At 38.2% G+C, this 22,934-nt stretch overlaps 2 protein-coding genes across 2 annotated transcripts in view; both read right to left on the bottom strand.

Moving 5' to 3' along the window:
• Positions 1 to 7,942, bottom strand: part of LOC131787479 (E3 ubiquitin-protein ligase rnf213-alpha-like) — a 55,042-nt gene extending 47,100 nt beyond the window's left edge. Inside the window, exons 1-6 of the mRNA XM_066165200.1 lie at positions 7,701 to 7,942; positions 4,637 to 5,403; positions 4,270 to 4,434; positions 3,367 to 3,537; positions 2,895 to 3,064; positions 498 to 712 (exon numbers count right to left, since the gene is read on the bottom strand). Of these exons, the coding sequence (XP_066021297.1) occupies positions 498 to 712; positions 2,895 to 3,064; positions 3,367 to 3,537; positions 4,270 to 4,434; positions 4,637 to 5,403; positions 7,701 to 7,896 (1,684 nt within the window). The 5' untranslated portion in view covers positions 7,897 to 7,942. The remainder of the gene's footprint in view (positions 1 to 497; positions 713 to 2,894; positions 3,065 to 3,366; positions 3,538 to 4,269; positions 4,435 to 4,636; positions 5,404 to 7,700) is intronic.
• Positions 7,943 to 10,433: 2,491 nt separating this feature from the next.
• Positions 10,434 to 22,934, bottom strand: part of LOC131774659 (E3 ubiquitin-protein ligase rnf213-alpha) — a 53,809-nt gene continuing 41,308 nt past the window's right edge. The window contains exons 62-81 of the mRNA XM_066165135.1: positions 22,282 to 22,392; positions 22,095 to 22,148; positions 21,645 to 21,845; positions 20,937 to 21,036; positions 20,768 to 20,805; positions 20,297 to 20,394; positions 19,148 to 19,301; positions 18,449 to 18,629; positions 17,758 to 17,849; positions 17,583 to 17,640; positions 17,153 to 17,352; positions 16,764 to 16,905; positions 16,196 to 16,279; positions 15,574 to 15,751; positions 14,485 to 14,692; positions 13,817 to 13,891; positions 12,365 to 12,565; positions 11,967 to 12,056; positions 11,502 to 11,671; positions 10,434 to 10,884 (exon numbers count right to left, since the gene is read on the bottom strand). Coding sequence (XP_066021232.1) covers positions 10,710 to 10,884; positions 11,502 to 11,671; positions 11,967 to 12,056; positions 12,365 to 12,565; positions 13,817 to 13,891; positions 14,485 to 14,692; positions 15,574 to 15,751; positions 16,196 to 16,279; positions 16,764 to 16,905; positions 17,153 to 17,352; positions 17,583 to 17,640; positions 17,758 to 17,849; positions 18,449 to 18,629; positions 19,148 to 19,301; positions 20,297 to 20,394; positions 20,768 to 20,805; positions 20,937 to 21,036; positions 21,645 to 21,845; positions 22,095 to 22,148; positions 22,282 to 22,392 — 2,610 coding nt within the window. The 3' untranslated portion in view covers positions 10,434 to 10,709. The remainder of the gene's footprint in view (positions 10,885 to 11,501; positions 11,672 to 11,966; positions 12,057 to 12,364; positions 12,566 to 13,816; positions 13,892 to 14,484; positions 14,693 to 15,573; positions 15,752 to 16,195; positions 16,280 to 16,763; positions 16,906 to 17,152; positions 17,353 to 17,582; positions 17,641 to 17,757; positions 17,850 to 18,448; positions 18,630 to 19,147; positions 19,302 to 20,296; positions 20,395 to 20,767; positions 20,806 to 20,936; positions 21,037 to 21,644; positions 21,846 to 22,094; positions 22,149 to 22,281; positions 22,393 to 22,934) is intronic.

Here is a 22,934-nt window from a genome sequence, read left to right as displayed (position 1 = left end):
CCAATGCTAGTTGTGATCAGTCGATGAAGTGTTAATTTAAGTTTTCATAGTTTATTACACAAAAAAGTCAGTTTTTTTAGAATAGAAATTTAATAAATGTAGCATTATGATTAAACTTCTGGGAAAGCAAAAACGAGGTAATTTACCTCCTTAGAAAATTATTAAACTTGCTAAGGCTTGTCAATTAGTAAATATGTATTTCCACTTAACATTGTTTGTTTGAAAGCATTGCACTGAGAGATTTGATGGGTTTGATGGGTAATATGAGATGGTTTTATTAACGACTAACGGTAAAAACGGTAAAAAAAAATGGCACTTTCGACGGTTGACGGCTATTATTTGGGCCATTTGATGTATAATCCCACTAGGACTCTGTTTTTAAAACGCTACTCACGGAATATCGGTTACAAATCCCCATGTTCGTCTAGCCAAATGTCAGAGACATTTTACAACAAACCTTTAAGAATATGTTGAACGAAATAAGAGCAATAACTTACCGCCACGTTCTAGGTATTTTTCTGGTATGGAGAGAAATCGATCGACTATAGCTCCACCATAACGCGGTTGAAACTCTATCAGTTCTTCCCACAAAACAACCTTTTTCTTGATTATCACATACTTGTACTTGGTTCCCTCCCGAGCTCGGTCGATGGTGAGAGTGAACTGTCCTTGGAAGAGTTTAGGCTCCTTTTTGTCTTTGCCTTTGTCACCCCTAGGAAATTTAGTATACTGGTATTGATACAGCCTCGTACATGGCCACAATAGGGTTATGAATTCTATGTTCGAGTTCTGTTCATAAATGCATTCTTAACTCGTTTGCTGCGCCTTAGACAGCAGATGAGGCAGCATCGTACCCCGACTTCCATAAATGTTGATTATTTATCGCATTTAAAGACATTTCGTTCGAAAACTCCGGGATTCCTACTATGATCACCAAAAAGCTCAATTTCCACACATCAAACTGTAAAGACAAAGCAAGCTTCTTTCTCAATAAAGCTATACTCTTTTCAGGAGGTCTTAAATAAGCATTAAGAAGATAGGCAGTTTTTTTTGCATATGGCTACTGATTTAGCACAATTTTCATAGCTTTGAAAAGAACTAAAGCTAGAAGATATTATAACATAGCTAATAAATTTGTCTAATCAAATTCAATTGCGTGAGCGTGCTTCCCTTGAGGAAAAATTTTTCTCCGCGATTTTTTACTTTGGGATTTTACTATTAAAAAACTGGTTAAGACCTCGGCGGAAGTTTAAGCTAGACATGGAAAGTTGTGAGCCAGCTGATGAGGAAGAACTGCCTGCTTTTTTTTCGGGAATGGAGTTTTGAACTCCCCAAAAAGAACGAAAAGAAGATAAGATTTTGGATGAGAGAATTGTGTATTCAATCAGAAAATAAAGTTCATTTACACGCATGAATTCAACTGTCAGTTTTTTGACCAATCTCAGTGTAGTGAAATGCTTTCCTGAAACAAAATTATCAACGCGCTGAAGCGTAGCAGAGGGAATATTAACCCTTTTACAACATTTAAACCATCGGGTTGAAAATATCATAAAACAATTGGTTCATACGTCAGCTGTGCGTTCATCGAGATATGAAGCACTTTGCAAGTTTGGAGGGCACGAAAGATGCGTAAGAGTTGCTGGAGGCGTAGCCGAGAGCAACTTTAGCTTCTTGAGTGCTCTCCAAACTTGCCAAGTGCTTCATATCTCGATGAACGCACAGCTGACGTATGAACCAATTGTTAAGTGTTGCAGAAGACGTCCCGCATACAAAACAGAAACCTGCCGCATCCTACATATTTATGAGTACCCTGTGCCACAAGAGAAAGACGATTCAAGAATGTAGTGAATAATTGACACTCAACCAACGATTAAATGGTAACAAATAATCACATCAACTATAACAATGAAAAAATGATGAAATGCTCTCTCTTCGAATAAATAAAAATTTTCTTCAAAGTTTCTACGATGTGCAGATGAAACCTATTTGGATGTTTCTGCAGGGAAAAGTCTCATTTTCAAGTACATGCCGGAAACACCACTGTCAAATTATTTTGAGATATTTATAATCTTTTGTAGTGTCACAGCAAGAACTGAAAAAATATATCTTCGGATCTACTGGGCATAATTCGCTAATTTAAACGGTAACATACTCTCCTTTCAAAGAAAATATTTTTCCTCTAGGTTTTCGGGATCCGCCGATCACACCTTTTAAGACATTTCTGAAATGACTGTGAGATGTTTATCGTCTTCTTTAGTACTCCGGAAGAAAAAATAAGTGGCACCGGGAAAAAGTGTTATCACGTAGTAATTCCGAGTAATATCCTAAGCGATTCAAAGAAATCGTTGAACGCCCGAAGATATGCTTAAATAAACAAGAGCTAAGAGCGTGGAATATCGGGTAAAACTCGGCAGACTTCGCTGTGGGCGAAGAGGTTGTTTGTATTCTATTGTTACACTCACTCACTCACTCACTATATATAGCCATATAAATTGGTCATAACAGCACTCTTGGAACTGGAGATATAAATTTTAAACATTAAGAGGGAGAAAAAGCGCATTTCATTGATACTTACTTACATCCATATTATTAAAATAAATGAAATAAATGATAAATTAAAGAATACAAGAATACACAGCAACAACCAGATCAAGACTCGAACCGCGATCTGTTGACGCGGAGTCCCCGCGATAACTATTGAACCCTTGCGTTTCTTTACATTAGAGGACGCTGAGGTAAGAGTTAATTTGACAACTTGCAAGTCTCTTTTACTCCTGTGTTAACTCGTTGTAGCACGGAAGAAACACGTAAATTTCATGTAAGTGTACTTTGCTAATATCAAGCTTGCAAAATTTGTGGAGTTTACCCACCTATATTAACAAAAACAAACTAACCTTACTAATTTCATTTCAACACAGTTTAACTCAAAGTCTCCCAAATCTTCTCCTTCTGCTCGAATATGCATGTGTTCTTCTTCCATATTTAAGTTAGACGACAACACGACGTGGAAGATTACGGTGACTCCATTCTCTGGTTCAACCGGTTTCACGGTGTTGGCAGCGCCCTTCAAATGAAGTGTGGTTATACAGCTTTAGTCAGAACTTGACGTCAAGATAACAAATTGTCTTAAGCAATGAAAGATTTTCATTTAAGCTAGTTGAACACTTTACATGAAGGAGATCACCTTAATTCTAATCTTATTTATTTACCTTATTCATTCTTACGGTATTCGACGCCTTTTTTCGTATGAGAAATCAACTTGCGTTTGTTTTGTGCAAAAGATTGCTTCAACTATCCATTAAAAACACTCGCTGGAATTTCTTTTTATTCAGCCTTTTTTACTTAATTGTCCCCTCCACACCTCACCTTGGCACCTTCTTTGCCATCACCTGTGTTTCCTGTACCATTGAGAGGATCTCTCGAACCAAGTTTTTTTCCTTCGGCACCACTCTTGACCTGATTGGGGCTCTCAACTTTTTCCCTACTCAAAATTTGGGTTCCATTCTTGGAAGTCTTTGAGTCTTTTCCCCATTGTGCCTGTTCTTGTTCAAAAATATGTAATAATCAAACCAATCACTCCAAGGCTGTGAAATTCAATTCTCTTAATTAAAATAATAAATTCATAAATATTTCCTGGTTGATAACATTTTTCTTCTCATTACCTGTCTACGTAAAATGATTTCAAGCGAATTTACACCTCTGCACATACTTAACATAGTAAGCATCTCGACAAAAGATAGTTAACTATCACTAAAACCGTCTCACGATAACTGCTAAAACACTTCGAGTTGAGTCGTGCCGGATAATTCACTGGCTTTGGAAACAGTAACGTCTCAGAACTAAGCCGAGAAGAATTATTATTCCTTTTATTTTCGACTTTGGCAGCCCCTCTTGAGCAAACACCAATAGAATGAATATCAACTGTAACTAACAAAATATTCCAGCTTACGGGCCTCTCAATCGGTACGTTACATTTCAATTTATGACGAGAAATATATTCTTTCATTCACAGCCTTTCCTCAAAATTAAACGTTGTGAAGAACAGAACAGACTTGTCATTTGCAATGATCTCTTAAGTAAGACAGAACTTTGCACTCTTAGAGAGGAGTAGGGCTGGATAATTTTGCTCAGTCAGCGCAAGTCGGTAACCCATCCTGAATGTGCACTATTTCTGCACAATGCTCTTGAAATGTGAGATAAAAGAGATCCGTCCTTTACAAAATTATCTCCTCCAAACTCCACTTAAGAACTTTTTTTGCCATTACTTACGTTCCCTGTGCCTCCAAGAGGATCTTTTAAGACAGGTTCTCTTCCTCCAGAAGGTGATCTAACACGAGTGACAGTTTCGGCTTTACCGCCTTTTGATTGTTCAGTTCTACTCTTGGACGATTGTGAACTTTGACTTGAAGTCTTTTCACCCTTTTTACCTTGTACCTATGAAAAATTAGAAAAAAATAGCATATAAACTCTCAGTCAAAAAGTACAAAGATAATTTCTTTCAGACAGTGAGGTCTAGTAGGACCTAGTAGGAAAATAGTAATCAAGATTCTGTAATGGAAAAGTTTTTACAACCGCAGGAAAAATGTTCTTTAATATCGTAGTAGCTAGCTCAGTAGACAATTTAAAAATTTCCTACCTCAGCGGACCTGGTTCCGGTGCCTTTGGGAGATTTTGAATCGAAAGGGGGTTGCACCTTGGGTTTTTGAGAATTTGCACCGACGTTCTCGCTGGAAGTAGATTGCCCAGATGGTGTAGGGCGACGGTTCTTGCCAGTCCACGCTCCGTCAGCCTTTTTTTCTGCTTCCTTCTCGTTACCCTTTAGTTTCTGGTTGGCTGAGGTCATCTGGCCATGATTTAATGATTTCTTTGACTGTCTGACTTCTTTCTTTGTATCATTAACTCCATCATAACTTACGGTCTGATCAGTATCAACGTCACCTTGACCAAGTTCTGCTTGGCTTCTCACGCTTTCACCACCAGAGATGCCATCTTTCTTGACATCTTGGCTGTCATATCTCTCAGTAGATCCTTTATTGAAACCAACATTATCGACAAAATCCGGCTGCTTCTCATGCGGTGTTGCTGTTGACTTTGCATTACCTGGTTTATCCTCCGAACCCGACGATTCTGTACTGTAAGGGGTGGAAGCGCCAGCTCGATGGGGCAGACCTCTGTCTCTCTCAGTAGGCGAGGTAGTCGGCGACGGGGAGGTTGGTGGGAAGTTCGCCGAATGACGATGGCTTTCCCGTGACTTACTCTCGCTCTCCGGCGACCGATCAACTAAGGTGGAGCCACCCTCGATGTCTGGCTGACCCGAGTGAATCGTAGGCTGTGTTTGTTGTCTTAACAAGGTCCCATGCTCATCTCTGTATGAAAGCAGGCACTGCTGATTTTGCCCATCACCTTAGTGTAAGGAAAACCAAAAAATTCCTCATTTGGAAAATAAGATTTAAAAACATTTCTGACCAGAAGATGGTTTCTTGAGGAAAATTGCTTTTGTCCTTCATGTATTAAACTGCCAAAATAACTAACTCTACAAGATTTTTCCCAAAAACAACGATTCACAAACAAACCTAAATGGGATTTAGTTTTCAGAGGACTCACTAGAGATAAGGGACTTGACAAATTTAAGCTGTCCAGAAACATCTGGGGGGGGGGGTATTAATCAAACTGGTTTGAAAAAGGTTAACCAAACATTTTTCATTCACAACATGCTACCAGTCAATTGCTAGAGAATGAAAGTGCAGAGTTTATATAAGTAGCAAGAAAAAAAAAATTTCAAGACATTGTGAGGTACACATGCTCAAGTCATGACTGTGTGGAATAAATTAATAATGGTTTCTTTCAAGTAACTGTCAGAGTGAAAAAAAAAAACCAAATTCAACTGCTATATGGAATATAAGTTTTGTCAGTGATGGTATTTTTTGACATTAATAGTCCACAATTTTCCTGGCATTTTTTTTTACCATTGGGATAGGTACTCAACCATATTTTGGTTGAGTGCTTGTCTGTAAGTGCTTGTCCATAAAAGCTTCAAATTGGGACCTTATTTCAGACCAAAAATAATTTCAAATGAATTTTTATGGAATTTCTATTAGATGAAAATAGTTTATAATAAATTGTTAAAAACAGTCTAGGACATTTTGTGCATTAGCCTGTTTGTTCATTGATTTTAAAAAAATATTTTCAAGTAGCTGCTTGTGTCTACCTTTTAGGCTTTGAATCATGCATTTCAGTATCCAACCCTATTCTAAAAAAGTACCCTTAAAATATATTGTTTTGTAAATCAGGAGTCTCAGTTTTTCAAGACTATTGGGAAATGGAATTACCCTAATAAGCATTTGGGTAAACCTAAACTCCTCAGCCATTAAAATCATGACCTAACAGCTGGCTGATCATAAATGAAGTATTTTCTGTGAAAAAGTGTCAATGAATTATCTGTAGAGCCTCCATGAAGAAACTTCTGAAAACATGAAGAAACTTCTGAAAACATCTCAGTTGATACATCATTAAACAATCAACTAAATTAATAAAGATGAGAGTGATCTTTGCAGTGATGAAGAGTACTTAAGCAGTGGTGAAAATAGAGGCTGAAAAAATCCAGGCCTGAACTTAACAAATTTATGACTTCTAATATACCGGTGCTATGCTCTGCCAACTGAAATAACAATCCAACTGGGAGCTGCTCATTTTTTTGGTTTGTAATAAACCCATGAAGTGAAAAATGAATGACTGTAGATCTATGAATATCACCAACTTGAACTCCATGTTTCACAGAGACTCCCTGAGTTTGGCAATTAATAGTTTGTGTTTGAAGCATTCTCTTGAATCAGAAATATGTCATAATCTGGCAAAATATACTATTTACATTAAAGCCTTGTGTCTTCTGGCCAGTTTTCACGTGATTTTGTACACAAATTCTTGCCTCTAAGCACTGTTTACTTTGACAAAGAAAAGGGTGGAGAGATAAAATGAACTCTTGCAACAACTGTCACCACAAATAGGTCAACAACTTCCTCGGAAAAACTCCCACCAGTGAGACATAAGATCAAATATGTACTTATTCAATGAGTGGTATTTTCAAAATTATATCGTATGGAACCGAGACAGAATTCCTTTATTCTTCTACTTTGGCCTGATTTGCTTTGACATCATCAGTGTTACCGACTTAGTTGCCTCTTTATAGGACTTAAGGCCTGGATATTGACGATCACATGTGTCTGAACGATGAAAGGGTATTTTGAGCTTTAACTCACAGACAGCATGCTCGGGTTGCCTGTGATTTTTCAAGCAAATTCACAAACCCCAGTGTGTTATTTGTTGAAATGATTCACAAACAAACAAAGGAAAGTCAAAACATTCTTCCGGGAATGGTTTATTATCTGCATAAATTATGCATTTACGATGAGAAAAATATAATTACTTTGAACCACTTTCACTTTCGAAGGACCCAAAATGTCTCATTGAGATAAAGAACCTATCTTTGGTTATCGATAACATGAGAAAGGTTTTGGAAGCCTTTTCGAGTTGATATTAAAGCCTACTAATCTATAAATCATCAGATGGTTTCGCACCGAACAGTTCGCCAATGATTATACATCGCGCGCCAGACAAAATCTAAATCTATTCACGGATCGAGTTCAATTTTGAGCAACGTTTAGAAGAGTGTCTTAATTTCCATCCATGAAAGCACAATTTACCTTCAACGTGTTCTTTCGCTTTTCCGAAGTCGTGTCCTCTTGCCGAAACATCGCTTCGCGGCTGCTCCACTGTCGCATTTGGAACTTTTCTCTGGCCACGTAGAATTCTTTCACCGTGATGCAGAGGAGAACGACATTCTGGGCAATATTTAAAAGTATCTTTCAAGTCCGTGCATCCACATTCGGGGCACTGCATTGCTAGAAGCTACAGCGACATGTTACTCGTGTCACTAACACTTCAAGATTGCGTCAAACTCTCGAACGAATGCTTCTTGGAAGCAGCGGCGCAGATAGATTTCTCAGAAATTAAACCGGAAGTGGCAGGTCAGTTGCTAGGTGCCTGTAGGTCGGCATTTGTCAATACAATATACACAATGGTGTAGAATGGAATATCTCGCTCATCATAATTTGGAAACCCGGCAATATTATACAAAAAGTTGGAAAGGAAGATCAAAAGGACTCTCTCTTCTTGAATATGTTTACGAGTTTTCAGATTTAAGAGTGACAGAAAGGGAATATTCACCTAGATGCACCTTTATTAACCGTATCGGTCACTGCACTTGAGGAATCTGTTTCTGATATCACCTGTGCCAGAACTGTTTGGGCGTTATAGTCGTGAGTGTAAATTTGTAGATTGTATTTCTGTCATATAGGGGGAGTTGAAGCGAAATCACTCCTCTAAGCGCAACATCTCAAGCCTACGCGTTCGCCTCGAGACCCCTGCATATTTTAAAGATAGATCGCGAGTCTTCCATCGCATCTAACTCGTTCGTACCTTTTCTTCTTTTTGACAACAAGGAAGCGCGGGAGGTACGCGCAAGATAAAATGAAAGACAACGTTAACGTTAGACATTGGCAAAATTTTATTTTAAATTACCTTTAATAAAACGATATTGTTTTCTTCCTTTTTTGCCTTTATCATATTTTTTCACTGAAACACTGTAACTCCCTTTCCTCCGTTGTCCCTGAATGAAAACAACCTTCATATTATCAGGTTCATCCCGTTATCTCGTAACAAGATTTATTTTTTTCTCAGTTCGTGAGCGAGCGGTATTCTACAAATCCTGCAATCTGATTGGTTCCGAGAGCGGGTAGTATTCTCCCCATCCGGCCCGCTCATGGCTCAATAGGTTCTTTTCGCAACCATTTATTAGGTTTTAGAAAAAATAAAAATGTTATTCACCAGCCAAGGTCGGTGCGAATTGGGAAAAAGTTTTCCCGCTTTCTTGTCCTCAGGCACAGTTTTTCCCAATACGGACCTCCCGTCTGGTGAATAACATATATATCTTAGCAAAACTACAGTCATCTGATGATAGGCATACCACATTGTAATAGTCTAACCAAAACACCCGCTGACAGATATCTTCCTTTCGCTTCTCGACCGATTCTTTCAGAAATCTCTTGGGCAGTCCCAGTTTGAGAGTCACACAGCACAGAGAATCTTCGTCCGCCATGACGGAAGGCTTCAATGAAGAATACCTGTGACCTGAAAAGACTGCAGTCCGGGTGAATTGTTTCAACTATTGCGTGACTATTCCAGCTGACGATGGTCCCGCAATACTATCGTAGTATATTTGTACGGTCAACGCTTTTGAAAACTTGCTTAATTTTTTATCTAGCGAAGTGTACTGTTGACATTTCGGGATCTATAACACGATTACTTACTGGAACTACGAATGATTTTTTTCTACATAAGTCATCAAAGCCATTTCGCCGCTGACCAGTCATATTTCAAGACTCTTTTCTTCCCCACAACTAGAACAACGAAGACATGGCATCCAATCTCGATTTTGCCGAGGATATCGAGGAAGCAAAAGTTTATATGGCGAAGAAAAATTATTTCCAATTGTTCGAAGTGAGGTATATCTTCCATTCGTCTTGTTTTGAGAGCGGAGATTGGTTGATCGTCCGCGGAAAGAATGGAAATGACATCGGATTACTCGAGATCCTTATCTGAAACCACAGAGGTGTTTTTTCAGTCAACATACAACAGGAAATCTGTTCACTTTGGGGATAGTACCACTACACATATAGAAAATCATTCCTTAGTTCTATCCATAACATTTTCGCTTCAAGCTGCTTGGCTAAACAATTACTTGCGATGTTAATTAATTCATGATTGCACGATTGAGACAATAAGAAAACCAAGAACTAACATGTTCCTATGCAGATCAAAATCATATTTAAAACTTACTTTCTTTTCAACCTCTCCCATATGTATTACAGCTTTCCCTCCAGAGGAAAATGGCTCATAATTCTGTCAAATACCGACATACTTTTCACATTTCGAGGTGACCAAGGTACTCCTAGTACCCATTCAGGATAACAACAAAATACATTACGTTGTGGTTTTTGACGACTGGTGGGTTTACCCTTCATAGCTAAAAAATCGTAAAAAAATTTTTTCCTCTCCTAGCCTGGAAAGTGTTGGCTCAAGAACCGGCCACTCAGTTTTCGTCTTTTTTACGACTAAATTGGCAGGAACGATGGCCCAGAGAGAAAAGCGGTTAATTGGGTCAACTATAATCACAACAGGAAGTATTGCGAGAAAGGATCTTTTTATCAGGGCCTTTCGTATGCACATAAAAATTTTGCACAAGCATAACTTTGGGCGGGGTGCTTACTACATTACATTTGAAGACACCAACACCGGCAAAGAACAAATTTATGCAAAAGTTTAATGGAAGAGATACTTTCTGTACTAACTTAACATTAATTGAAAGTGCGGTTCAAACTTGCATGCCTTTAGAGCGTATAAGAAAAAAATTATTAAAAATTAATTAATAATACCATTCCGCTTTACTTTTCTTATACATAAAAGCTCTTGCTTTTTCTACTATTTTTGCAGAGGGAGACATCGAGAAGAATTTCTTCTAAAATTCTAAATAAATCAAAGGTAAATATACGTGGCAAAACAAACTGGCTGGCCCTATTCATTAACTACAACAACGAAATACCTTAAAGTAGCCACAAAAATGGCAGTATTTACTACATGCCAACATTTTCAAATTAAGGAGAAGATGGAAATGCTTGACGGTCTTTGTGGAAGTCGTCATTTAGCTGGACAGCGGAGTTCCAAACGTCCTTTAGGTGCGCCATTTTGACGCAGTCCGGAATGTTCTCTGTTCCTGGGATTGGTTCCAAGCCTTTGTCGGCTAAACAACATTCAAGGTAATCTTCAAAGCTGTAATAAATTTGTATTTAGATCTTAGTCCTGTTAAAGTATAGTACTTCACAAGGCTGTTTATTTAAAGTTAGGATTTAAAAAGCCGCAAAGAATGTACCGGAAACTGACTCTTCTCCCCTAACAATCAGCAATATCAGGATATCATTATTTTCAATTCACATTTTAAATACCAGTGTTAAAAAGAATTGAGCGTGGACTTGAACCACAAGCTCGTTTACATAATACAAAGGAGTTTTGAATTAGAGAGGAAATTTAGGGAAAATTGAACAACAAGGCGCAGTAAAGTGTTCATCATTAGAACCTTTGGTTCAAATACAAGAAAAGACACTGACGATATCATCCCTCCCAAGAAATAATATCACCTAGAAAAGTTACAAATATCTTTTTTGAGAAACAGGTTTTTTGAAAGCCAAACGTCTATATATTAGGCATAACAGGGCAAGGAAATCTCGTGACTTTCATGGTTTGCACTTCATAGCTCGACAGCGGCACGGTGGAAATGCGTTATTTCTTGAAGTTACGAAAGCAACCGTAAGAAGTGTATAAGATAACGACTTTGGCCCTTATTTAATTGACGCATTATAGAATGGAACATTTCGAATAGCCCGCCTTACATCATCGTCGAAATCGTTTCGCCATCTTTTTTCACATTTAGAAGAATAATCTGCAGTAGCTGCGGCAGAAATATGTCCATATCGATTTTTCGCAACTCGCGATTCAGGTTGGCCTTTTCTCTTGAGCCAAGTTCTTCCTTGAAAACATCGGATAATTGCTCAAAAGGCTCCTGAAAAAAAATTCCCGAAAAGGCTTTGTTTTAAAGTGGGTCTGACGAGCTTAAACACAACTAACCAAACCTTTAATATCAAAACTACACTTTGATGACCTTGCGGTAAAGTTAAGGTATACATCTCGTGTAGAGCACACAGAAACGCTAATCAAACTTTGAACGAAGTTGCAGTTGTCCTTTTTATTCGTAAACGAACGAATGCTATAAGGCTAAAGTTCCAGAAAAAGTGACGGAAATTACACAGATCGAAAATTAAAACCATCAAAATGAAAAAAATTACTTCAAACCTAACCTGTTTGTTCCTGGACTTGATTTTTGCTCTCTCGAGAGCCATAAGCCGCCACAATGCCAGGGTATGGGACAAACTGCAATGCTGCTCTGCCTGCAACAAGATGGCATAATCCATAAGAACCCATGGAAGAATCAAAACACTCTTAAATAAAACAATTGCTGGCGTAGGAGCAAACAGTCGAAAACAGGGCTTCTCCTTCAGTTAACTATTAGAAAATATTATTATACATCTCTTACACATCGTTCGAATGCTGTACAACCTCTGGCGTCCAGAAATGAGTTTTTGTAGCAACAAACAAGAACATTTTGATTCAGATATTGGTGTTGTGAGCGTTGCACCAGTCAAGAAAGATGACCGCTCAAGTGAGTCTTTCAAATAAAAAGGAAAAATTTACTCACCGTTGCACTCTTGAGACCTCGATCTTTGGGTAGCTTAAGTACCTCATGTAAGTACCATTTTAAAGGCCTCTCCGGCTGGCCACCCGATGAGGCAAGAAAACCAATGGCGATATCCAGTGACGATATAACATCACAGACATCAGACAAGGAAGACCGCAGATCATTAATAATCTGACTTTCGACTACGCGGGAAATTGATTCCTTCAAAAAAAAATTGGTGTAAATGTATTAGATCTTGACTACACCAACATCGTAATAATGTTATAAATATATTACTGTCGACATAACAAAAACAATTCAGAGCCGAAAACATGCTTCCGTTAACTTAAATAGCTGGAGGGAAAAGTCTATCATGTTAGAAAGTGGAATGTACTACTCTTTCCGTGGTCAAGACGGATCAAAGTGGCTATAAACCTGTTTCCCAAAAATACAGTCAAAGACAGACCAGATGACAAAACAGCAAAAAATGAAGCAAGATTTCGTTCCCAATGAAACTACAAAAAGTTAGTAAAGGAGTAAGGTTCTAAAGAAACTGTGGCACTGCGTCGGTGGGAGAGTATAACAGGTAATTTAGTTAACAACTGAGTTGAAAAGGTAAATTGGCCACCGTAAAGAGTTTAAAGGCTGACGTTTCGAGCGTTAGCCCTTCGTCAGTGCAAGTTATACAGTAAATGACATTGGCGGAGGTGCATGTAAAGTGATCAGTGATCTTAATGGATCTCTTGGGTGCCAACATTTTCTCTACGTTAGGAATGAAAGGACAAGTTTTGCATCGTGGACGAGCGCACTTGAAAGTTCCAGATTGGTCACTGGTTTGAAATGAACTTCTGACCAAAAAGTTGCCCATGTTTTTGTCACGTTTGAATGAATTAGTGGAGGTTGAGAAAAGATAGTGCCAATCTCTGAACCGTTTTGGAGTAATTTAATCTTTTTAAGGATGATAGATTTAACTGCGTGGTTATGAGGGGGAAATGTGAGAGTGAATGGAATGCGGTCACCGTGCCCCACAAATTGATCGCAGTCAGCACTACAAACGGCTGAGAAGGAAAACACTGACCACATTCTATTCAACCACGCAGTTAAATCTATACGGTGGCCAATTTACGTTTTCAACTCAGTTGTTAACGTTAAATACCTGTTAGAAGCGGTTAGATTGCAAGTAAATGAGAAAATAGATGAAAAAACACATTACTAAATAAATAAACATATTTCATAAATGAAGATAATTTGAAATGTTATCCCAATTTAAAACCCCCAGTTTGCATCGACAATCAAGCATTATCAGACACCCACCGACACCAAATCTCCTTTTCAAACATTCCACACCTTGAGATTTTATTCTTTGGTGCGTCAGTGAAACTAAGGCGAGAGCAAATTTCTTTTATAGAACTTTACAGAACACTGGTTAAATATATATATTGAAACAAAAAAAAGGGAAACTATGAAATTTACCTGAGGAATTTTTCCAGCTAGGGAAGTGAAAACTGCGTCATCTCGGGTGTCTCGGCTGAACGCAAAACGTTCCTCCTGAAACAAAAGAAAAAAAAAGCTGACAGAGATTACAATTACTTTGGTTGCAATTCTTCTTCCAGTTGTGAAGGGATGGTCATAACGAAGCACTAAACGCGTCTTCAAAACGGAATTTTTGTTTTGTTTTTTGTTTTTTCGAATGTTTGGTCATCAGATACTGACCAGAGGGACAAGTAATTCAAATAAAAGGTTAAAAAGGACGAATAGCACTAAGTGTTAAGAAATGGGGCTGACACTGCTGTTTGCAACATACTTCCCAAAAACCAAAGCAGTTTGCATATAGCCCTTTACCCTACGAAATAACCCCTCTTTTGACTTTTCACAGGATTCCTATCTTTGAAAGGTGAAAAAAGGTAAGCTTTTTTTATCCATCAACTGAAATTGTTATAACTGGTCGAGACATATCTTCAAAAGAGAAACGTGTCTCTAATAAAATAAGTTTGAAACTGTTTGCACTAGGTTGAAGCAAACTCAGTAAGAGAATAAAGAGAATAAATACATTCCTGTGCGGTGAAAACGAGTTCTACTGAAAAAACAGAAAATGCTTTTTTCTCATCATATATTATGTGTTCTAAATACTTCCACCCTACCTTGAACTCGACAAAAGGCCTTCCCCACAACAACCTGTCTATCAGCTGTCTCTCCAGAGCCGCCCAATCATAGTGAACTAAGGTCTCCTGTCCCACCTCCAGAGAGTAGTTACAATGAGCCAGGATGAGGGGCAGCAGGTCTCTTTCAGGATCATAGGCTATTAAGTGCGACAAGGTCACCTCTGATACGGAGACACGCTCCAAGGGACTTTAAATGAAAAAGAATATTTCAGATGAGATGTATAGTTGGATCTTACTCATAAACAATTATGAGATGAGGTTTTTTGTAATATCCAGAATAATCAAGGTCGAGTTAGGGGTTATCAGCCGAAGCCGAAGGCTGAGCCGGCTAATAATCCTTACCAAGACCTTGATTTTTCTAGATATCACAAAAACCAAATCAAATAATTGTTTTATAATACATTGAAGGAAAAAAAATGTTCACAAAAGTAGGCGGAATTGATAATTTATTTCTAAACGCGTAAAAATATACAAATCAGCAAGCAACACAAAGCGCGCGAAGTTGACGTGATTACCCTTAAAATTGGCACTGCAGTTACACGTGACATGATTACCCGTGACCTTGAGTGTCCTTGACATGACAATTGTATAATCTGAAACTAGATGACGTCCCAGGCGCTGATATCGAAAATTCACCGAAGGCTTTCGGTCAATCAGAAAAGAGATAGTAAGTTGAATGCATAATAATGACTGTAATTGTCTGTAGTTAAGTGTCCTATGCTTAGTGGGGTAATTATCCAAGACTGAGCAGGACTAGCGGAAAATTATTTTCATCAACATCGTAACTATTTCCAATGTACATTATTCTCGAAAATAATAGCCCCAATTAATGACATTTTTCATTCTAAAGCTACATTTAGAGGAGACGATAACTGATTGCAGGATGCTGATATCAGTCTCATGTTGCAGCTCAGTCAGTTTGACAAACACCCTAGACCTAAATTAAGTAGAAAAACGTTATCTACGCTTTAGACAGCTCGAGTAAGATCATGTCGATCAACTATTTGCTTCTATAGAAGGTAAGAGGAAAATGGCAACACGTAAGCTGTTCATTATAAAATTATGTACCTATCTTGATTAGTTGCACTACGGTAGGCTCCCAGACACTCGTTATTTGCATTAACCAGGAAGAAGGTGAGTGAGGTCGAACAAACTCCCATCCCAGTGGTGCTGGGGAGAACCATTGCGATTGGAAAGTTGTTGTCGATTGTGGTATTACAAAGGTCTTGTGGAACGCGCAGGCGACCTTGGGGTGTAAAGAATGACAAAGACAAATTAGAACCAGATGAAAGTACTCAAAAGAAGGCACGGTAAAACTGCTAGAACAAACAATCAACGAAAACACTGACTTTGAGTCAAAGTTGAAATAAATTACCACATTAAAAAATTCGATTGATAGAAAGAATAACAAGAGAAAAATACTGCATTTTTTCTAAATCAGTGTGATCTTTTTTAAAAACCGGCAAATCAAATGTTCGAGGTATTATTTCATGACTAAGTTTTGACTCCTCATCCGAATCTAAATTTAGCATCACTTTTGAGTTTGGCCTTTTTCATCTCACCACGCTGGGCTCAGATAAATTACTAAGTAACTAAACAAACATTTATTACAGAAAGAAACGAAATTTGGTCGCAATAATCACTTAAGCCTTCTTTCGTGTACCCTGGAAAAACGGAACAATTATTGTACCTTGATCACCGAGAAATGACTTGCAAGCATTCCATGCATTCCTGAAACTCTGGAACAGGTTCGTATACTCCTCTTTCACAGATCCTGGAGACAAATTTGATCTCAGCAGAATTAAAATTTACTTCAAGAGTCATCACAGTTGCACTTACACTGGCAACTTTCTCTTCAGTAAAATTCACGCAAAAAATCCTTATCCAGAAGAAGTCATACGGAAAATATCAAACACGGAGACTTATCAAGGCAAATCTTGTCTAGGACGCAATTTACTTGCGCAGATGACCCGAGAAGAGTTACCAAGAAAATTCTGGCCATGAACATTCTTTTTGACAAATAAATAAACGAAATTGAAATTTAGCCGTCACATTTCCAAGGGGTAGAAATGCTATAGCTTTGACACCTCTGTCATTCTAGTCGTCAAAAGATATCCTGTGGAAAAACTAACAGGGAAAGGTGCACCTGCTAACTGCAGCTTACTGTTTGAAAAGCATCTCAAAATATCAACCCTTTGCATTGAACAATTGCCATGGCATTGGCTATATCGGATACAGGTTTGTAGCTTATTTAGTACCTTTGGGAAGGTCCTTGAGAAATTCAGGGACGGTATAATTCTCAGCATCTGTTCTGTCAATTCTTCGGTGGAATCTGTCCATTAATAGACGCTGGAGGCGAACAACATCGGGTAGAAACTGAACGAAACGCAACTTGTGTTCCTGTATTCGTTAAAAAGGAAAAAACAAATAAAGATAGAGACTTAAAAGAAAACTGCCTTCGGTTTTTCACGAGCAGATGCTGCCCGAAATTTAGGCAGAAAAAGGGGTTGGAATTACAAGAATAATCTTTGTAGCACAGAACCCCTACTCTTTGCAGCAATATGTTGATGTTACCTGTTTGAGGAATGACAAGGACAATCTTTGTAGTACAGAACCCCAACCCTTTGTAGTAATATGTTGATGTTACCTGTTTGAGGAAAGCGTCCAACACTTTGAATTTCCCTCCGCCACCAGAAAGGACTTCTCTTTGAAAAGAGCTACTCAGTTGCTCAACAGTTATACGGTGTCTATACTTCCAAAGAGCGCGAGACATGGGCCTAACGCCCTGAGATAAGTCTTTAATCTGTTCATCGAACTCGTAAAGTTGACGTACCAGCGGATCCTTTCCTGAAAAGGACACAATACAAAGATGTGTGAAAATTTCTTATTCAACGGTTTCGCCAGAGTTTGTAATAACTGTGCGCGCTTTAGCAAAAATTGAAAAAAAACGCCTTACTACCAGCTAAGGCCTCTTTCAGGGATAGCACTAAAGCCCTCCAATCCACTAGTCCTACTACTAGTAGATTCGCTTCCCGCGCATTTTTTACTGCATCAACAAGTAAAATGAAATAGCGTACCAAATCTCCCGTCTCCCATCAAAAGTCTTGAGGCGTTTTGGAGATTCTCGTCAAGATGCTGGGAAGATATTGCAAAAATAACAATAACACTAGAACGCTAATCATACGGATAAAGATCGTATGTAGCAAAGCAATTGGCGAAACAAACCAAAAGAAATCACTCAATTTTACGTACGGTGATGACAGGAACAAGAATATCAGAGCAAAAAGCTTTCTCCCAGCTGCGGCGACTTTCCTGAGTTTGAAGAAGCATGTCATGGTCATTTCCTGGAGAGTATGAGAAGAAATGGGAAACAATGGGCAATAATGAACAAACTGGATAGCAAAATAGAGAGAGAGAGAGAGAGAGAGAGACTGAATTTTTGTTCAATATGCTAAACTCGCTATTTAGTTTGATCAACGTGAAGGCAAAACTAAATATGACGTCATCAGAATCAATTGGTTCTCCCTGCTTTGCTGCCATTTGCTACTTCATTATGAACAAAATTCAGCAACATCAGCCGGCGACCCGTACGCCATTTGTTTCCCTTTTTGATTTTAATTCTACAACCACACCATGGTGTCATCTGTTATCTACTACTCATTTAATCATACCGACCAACCAGTTCGAGGGCTTACGGTTGATATGTTAACTTTTCTTAGAATTCGCAACCAGAGCTAATTAACTCCTCAGTGTCGGAATTGATCATAGTTATATTATGATGATGGCTAAAGTTTGCGCACAAGACAAATTTCCGGTTTCTAAAGCACAGTTTGGCAAAGAATAGAGCTATTCACCCTCGATGATAAGGGAGTCCATCGGATGAGAGTTTACCCGTTGATCAAAGTGTGTTTTTACACTAATTTTAAGGTATGAAAGCTTGTACCAGTTTTTCCCCCATTTAGCGAGATCATCTGCTGTAATGCTAGATGAACTGTCAGAGCTGCGTCATCAACACTGCACCTGAGTGCTCTACTAAGAACATCCAGGTCTCTCTGCAAGTGCTGCCATAAAAACTGTCCCACAGACTGCGACGAGCATGAAGGTGTGATCAGCTGTGCGGTTGCCTTTGAAGAAAAAAATCGAAGATTTTTAATTGTACTCAAGAGTGAGATAGATGAGAAAAAAACTTGGCTGCTTTTCTTAATTAAAACCATATGGATATTAATTCCATCAGGTTTTAGACAAAGTTATCTCCAAGTAGACACTGGACTTGTAATCTGGTGGTCCCGGGTTCAAACACTTGAAACTCTCACTTGATTTATTCTCGGTTGCCCCGAGTTTTCAACTTCTTGGCTTGGTTTTTATACCCACTGTAAATAAAGCCTAATACTATTCTTATCGTTATTATTATTATTATCATCATATTAATTTGAGAATTCCTATCACTCTGAAAACCGGTCAGTCAAACTATATATCACGTGAACCGTGTGCTCTTTTTCTTTACATCAAATCTACATCAAAACATTGGCGTTCTAGATCAAAATTCATTCTCTAAAGGAGTTCAGAAGGACCGCAGCTGATACAAAAGTTACCAGAATGTTCATTTTCTGACAGCCGCCCACTGTGTCTAACGACTAATCACCTGTGGATTTCTGGATGCTCCCATGACCATGGCCGAGTGCACGATAATCCTCAGCAAACTGCACACTATCGGCGGCATGTCTCTTTGAGGTTCTGCGTTCGTAAGTCTCGAGCTAGGTTCTCCGAGTACATGGCCAGCTTTGGTCCTGTCTTTCCTAGAGATAGAAAGTTGAAAAGTAGATACCACTTGAGTAATCACTTGCGCTTCAAATTTCTTACAATAGATACGTCATAGAAAGTGCATTGTCAAAATAGATAGTCTGAGACTGCCTGTGGCTACTGATATAGTACAATGGTTATAGCATTGAGCAGAAATAGAGGTTGTATAGTAACGCTAGAAGGTAGTGTTGTTCACTTGCAATACACAAAACCCACAACCTACATAATTATGAGTACCCTGTTACACAAGGGAAAGAGAATTTGACAACATAGAATCTAATTGACACAAAGTTTCCATGATGCGCAGATAACACGTATTTTGACATTTCTGCAAAGAAAATTTTGCTTTTTGGTAATTAATAATTAAAACTACGCGTCGACGAGACTGAAAGTTATTTTGAGATGCTTGTCGCTTTTTTTTGTAGTGTCACGGCAAGAACTTAAAACATAATGTGTTATTGTCTGTAAGCCAGAAATCCCAAAAGGAGGGAACTCAAAGGTGTATCGAGTAACAAGATACTTCGAAAAGAAACGATTAGAAGTACCGGGAAACATCTATCAAAATTGGGTCAATATCGGAATGTTTTTGTTACATACCGTCACTCACGCACTCACTCATACCCTAACATAGCTATAGCATGACTAAATTTTTTAAGTTGGTCATTTGAATCCACTCAAGTGAATATAGACCACACAGTTTACATCCTCTTGATCCATTGTAATCTCTTCCATCCTTAAACATCTTCTTTCTTTCTTAGTATATTACTTTCTTCTTTTGTGTTTCTATCTTCCAAGCTTCCATTTTCTATTATCCTTTCTGGTGAAGTTAGTCTTTCAAATTGCACAAAAAATACTCAAAACATCTCAACGTGGCTCCCTTTTTTGATTAAAATTCGTCCTTAATGTGTGATGAAAAAAGACATTTTTTCCTCAAAACAGAAAGAACATTTAGAAACGTTTAAGTTATTCAAATAAGATGTGTTCAAATTACTTCTCGGAAACTCTGTATTCTCCAAAGAACTTGTGCTCCTTCCCTCCCAATAATTTTCCACAATCTGGACAAGTGCCCTGCTCCATTGGTACTTTACACTATTCCAAAACAAATGAAATCTATGTTAGTGAGCACAATGAGAGCCGGTGACTATGCGTGAAGTACATTAGGTTCTTTCCCTAATCGGGTAACAGGTAACTTGAAAGGTATTTACACCCTTCTCCCTTACCCATTGCGGTAAGTCTCTACCAACGCAACCCTTGATTTCATAGTCTGTGATAGTCAGTTGCGGATTCAGAAAGGAGTTCCCCATCAGAACCGTGGGTACTTTCCATTAGCCTGAAATCAATATTCTGCTAGGGAAAAGATCACATATTACTACTAAACTTGAAGTTTAGCAGTAATATTATAGTATTCCGTGTCTTATTTAGGCTCTAGTGTCCAAATAAAAAAAAATTTATATCTCCTTACCTCCCCGATGAAATATAAATATCTGCAATTGACACACTCTGAAAGAAAGAAAGTAAGGTGTAAGATGTAATTTTAAAGTTCTCGTTGGAACAATAGAATTGTACATGCTTATTTGAGATCGCTGCTAAATTCAAACGTAAACATTTCTAAAAATACAAAAGACACTTACCATACCACTCTCCAACCCATTTAGTGTGTTTCAAAGTATCAGCCATGGCCTTCATGCACTCGACATAGTTATCCTCGGGCATTGTTGGTAAGAAAGAATTCTGTACCAGGAAATCAACGGAGCAATCAGATATTCTGTCAGTAAACTACGGTGGAATAAGGTACTTTAGAATTATCAACTGAGTTGATAACGTAAATGGCCACTGTAAAGAGTTTAAAGGTTTCGAGCGTTAGCCCTTCGTCAGAGCGAATAATGAAGGGGTCTGACGAAGGGCTAACGCTGAAAGATTTAAAACTTTTACCGAGGCCAGTTTACATTATCAACTCAGTTGATAATACTAAATTACCCTGTTATACTCTCCCACCGAAGCAGCACACAGTTTCTTTAGAAACCTACCCCCTTTAGTGTGGAACAAGACATGCAAATGCTCTTTTACCATTTTAAAGATTTAAAGATTTAAAACTTTTACCGAGGCCAGTTTACATTATCAACTCAGTTGATAATACTAAATTACCCTGTTATACTCTCCCACCGAAGCAGCACACAGTTTCTTTAGAAACCTACCCCCTTTAGTGTGGAACAAGACATGCAAATGCTCTTTTACCATTTTAACAATAGAAAGTAGATTTTAATCGTTATGGTTATCATTTTCACCTATGCTCAAAACATTTCACATTTTCTCAGGATAACATATCTTTGTACATTAACCTTCATAGTCGATGGATCAGTCAGGAGAGTATAAAGGGGCTGAGCCAAAGATGCTGCACCAACGCACTGCAAAGCTGCTACTGTATGGATCACAATTTCGGCCATGGTGTGCTCCTGCGGACTCTTTCCATTGTAGATTTGAAGTTCCCTGAGATTTCCACCTTGTTTGTTTTCAAGAAGTGCCTTGGCCAAATGTTGCACCTAAATAATATACATAGCTTATTACAAAAAGAAAACGAACCTTTCAACAGCCTAAACAACGAGAGAGTAAGAAAAGAATGGTAGTGTTGACTATTCAATTGCCAATTCCGCTGGTTTCACACAAGTCGACCATATTTAACACAATAATCAGGAATTAAAAAATGTGCTAATTGTCTCTTTCTTTTCGAGTTACCTCAACGACAATCCATTTTGCAGTAAACATGCGCGCATGTTTTTAATTGCTCTTACCGTTTCATTCAGGTGTCCTCCATTTCTTACGAAATCGTCAAGCTTTACTCTCACCTGAAAAAAAAAATTATCCTCTTTTCTGAGAGTAGCAGGCAAGAACGTGTCGAATTAGCGAAGAGGAAGGATGAATAAGCATACAGAGCAGAATTACAATTTTCTTTGGAAAGTGTACACTGTTTTTCCTTACCTCCTGAGACAAATTCTGAGTCTGAACTGGAGAAATATTTGCCATCGTTATTTCACGGTATATCACCAGGAGGAGAATTACATTTTTATAGACATCTTGTAATCTTGTTTCCTTAAAAAAAATTAAAAAGTTCTAATGGTGAATTGTTTGGAAACTTCTCATGAAAATGGTTGACTTAACTTTAATTGTTTAAAAGACACTTACATTTCGCTCACCAATATGGTTGTGAGATGTAAAACTGTAAATTTTAACCTCTGAGTCCTCTAAGATTGCGTCAAATGAGTATAGGGGGTAAGTTTCTAAAGAAACAGAGCGAATGGCGAAGGGCTAAAGCTCGAAATATCAGCTTATAAACTGTTAACGGCAGCCAATTTTCATTATCAACTCAGTGGATAAAACCAAATTATTTTAAGATTAAGACTGTCTTCATAACACAGGGGTGAATCCAGTATAATTATTTCTTAGGAGAGGCTGCAACACAAACGAGTAACGTAACTAACGGGTGACGTCAACAGATTTTGAAAGCGACCGACGAAGAAGAAAGCTTATGACCAGGAAATAACATAATGTGAACTGCTGAGAATGTATTGCAAACAATTAGGCAGATATTGTATAACCGTGAAGTTGTATTGGGAGGCCGCAAGTCATCAAAT

This window comes from Pocillopora verrucosa, chromosome 4, assembly GCF_036669915.1.
Source record: "Pocillopora verrucosa isolate sample1 chromosome 4, ASM3666991v2, whole genome shotgun sequence".
In the NCBI taxonomy this organism is placed as follows: domain Eukaryota; kingdom Metazoa; phylum Cnidaria; class Anthozoa; order Scleractinia; family Pocilloporidae; genus Pocillopora; species Pocillopora verrucosa.
This window is presented reverse-complemented; position numbering and strand designations above follow the sequence as displayed.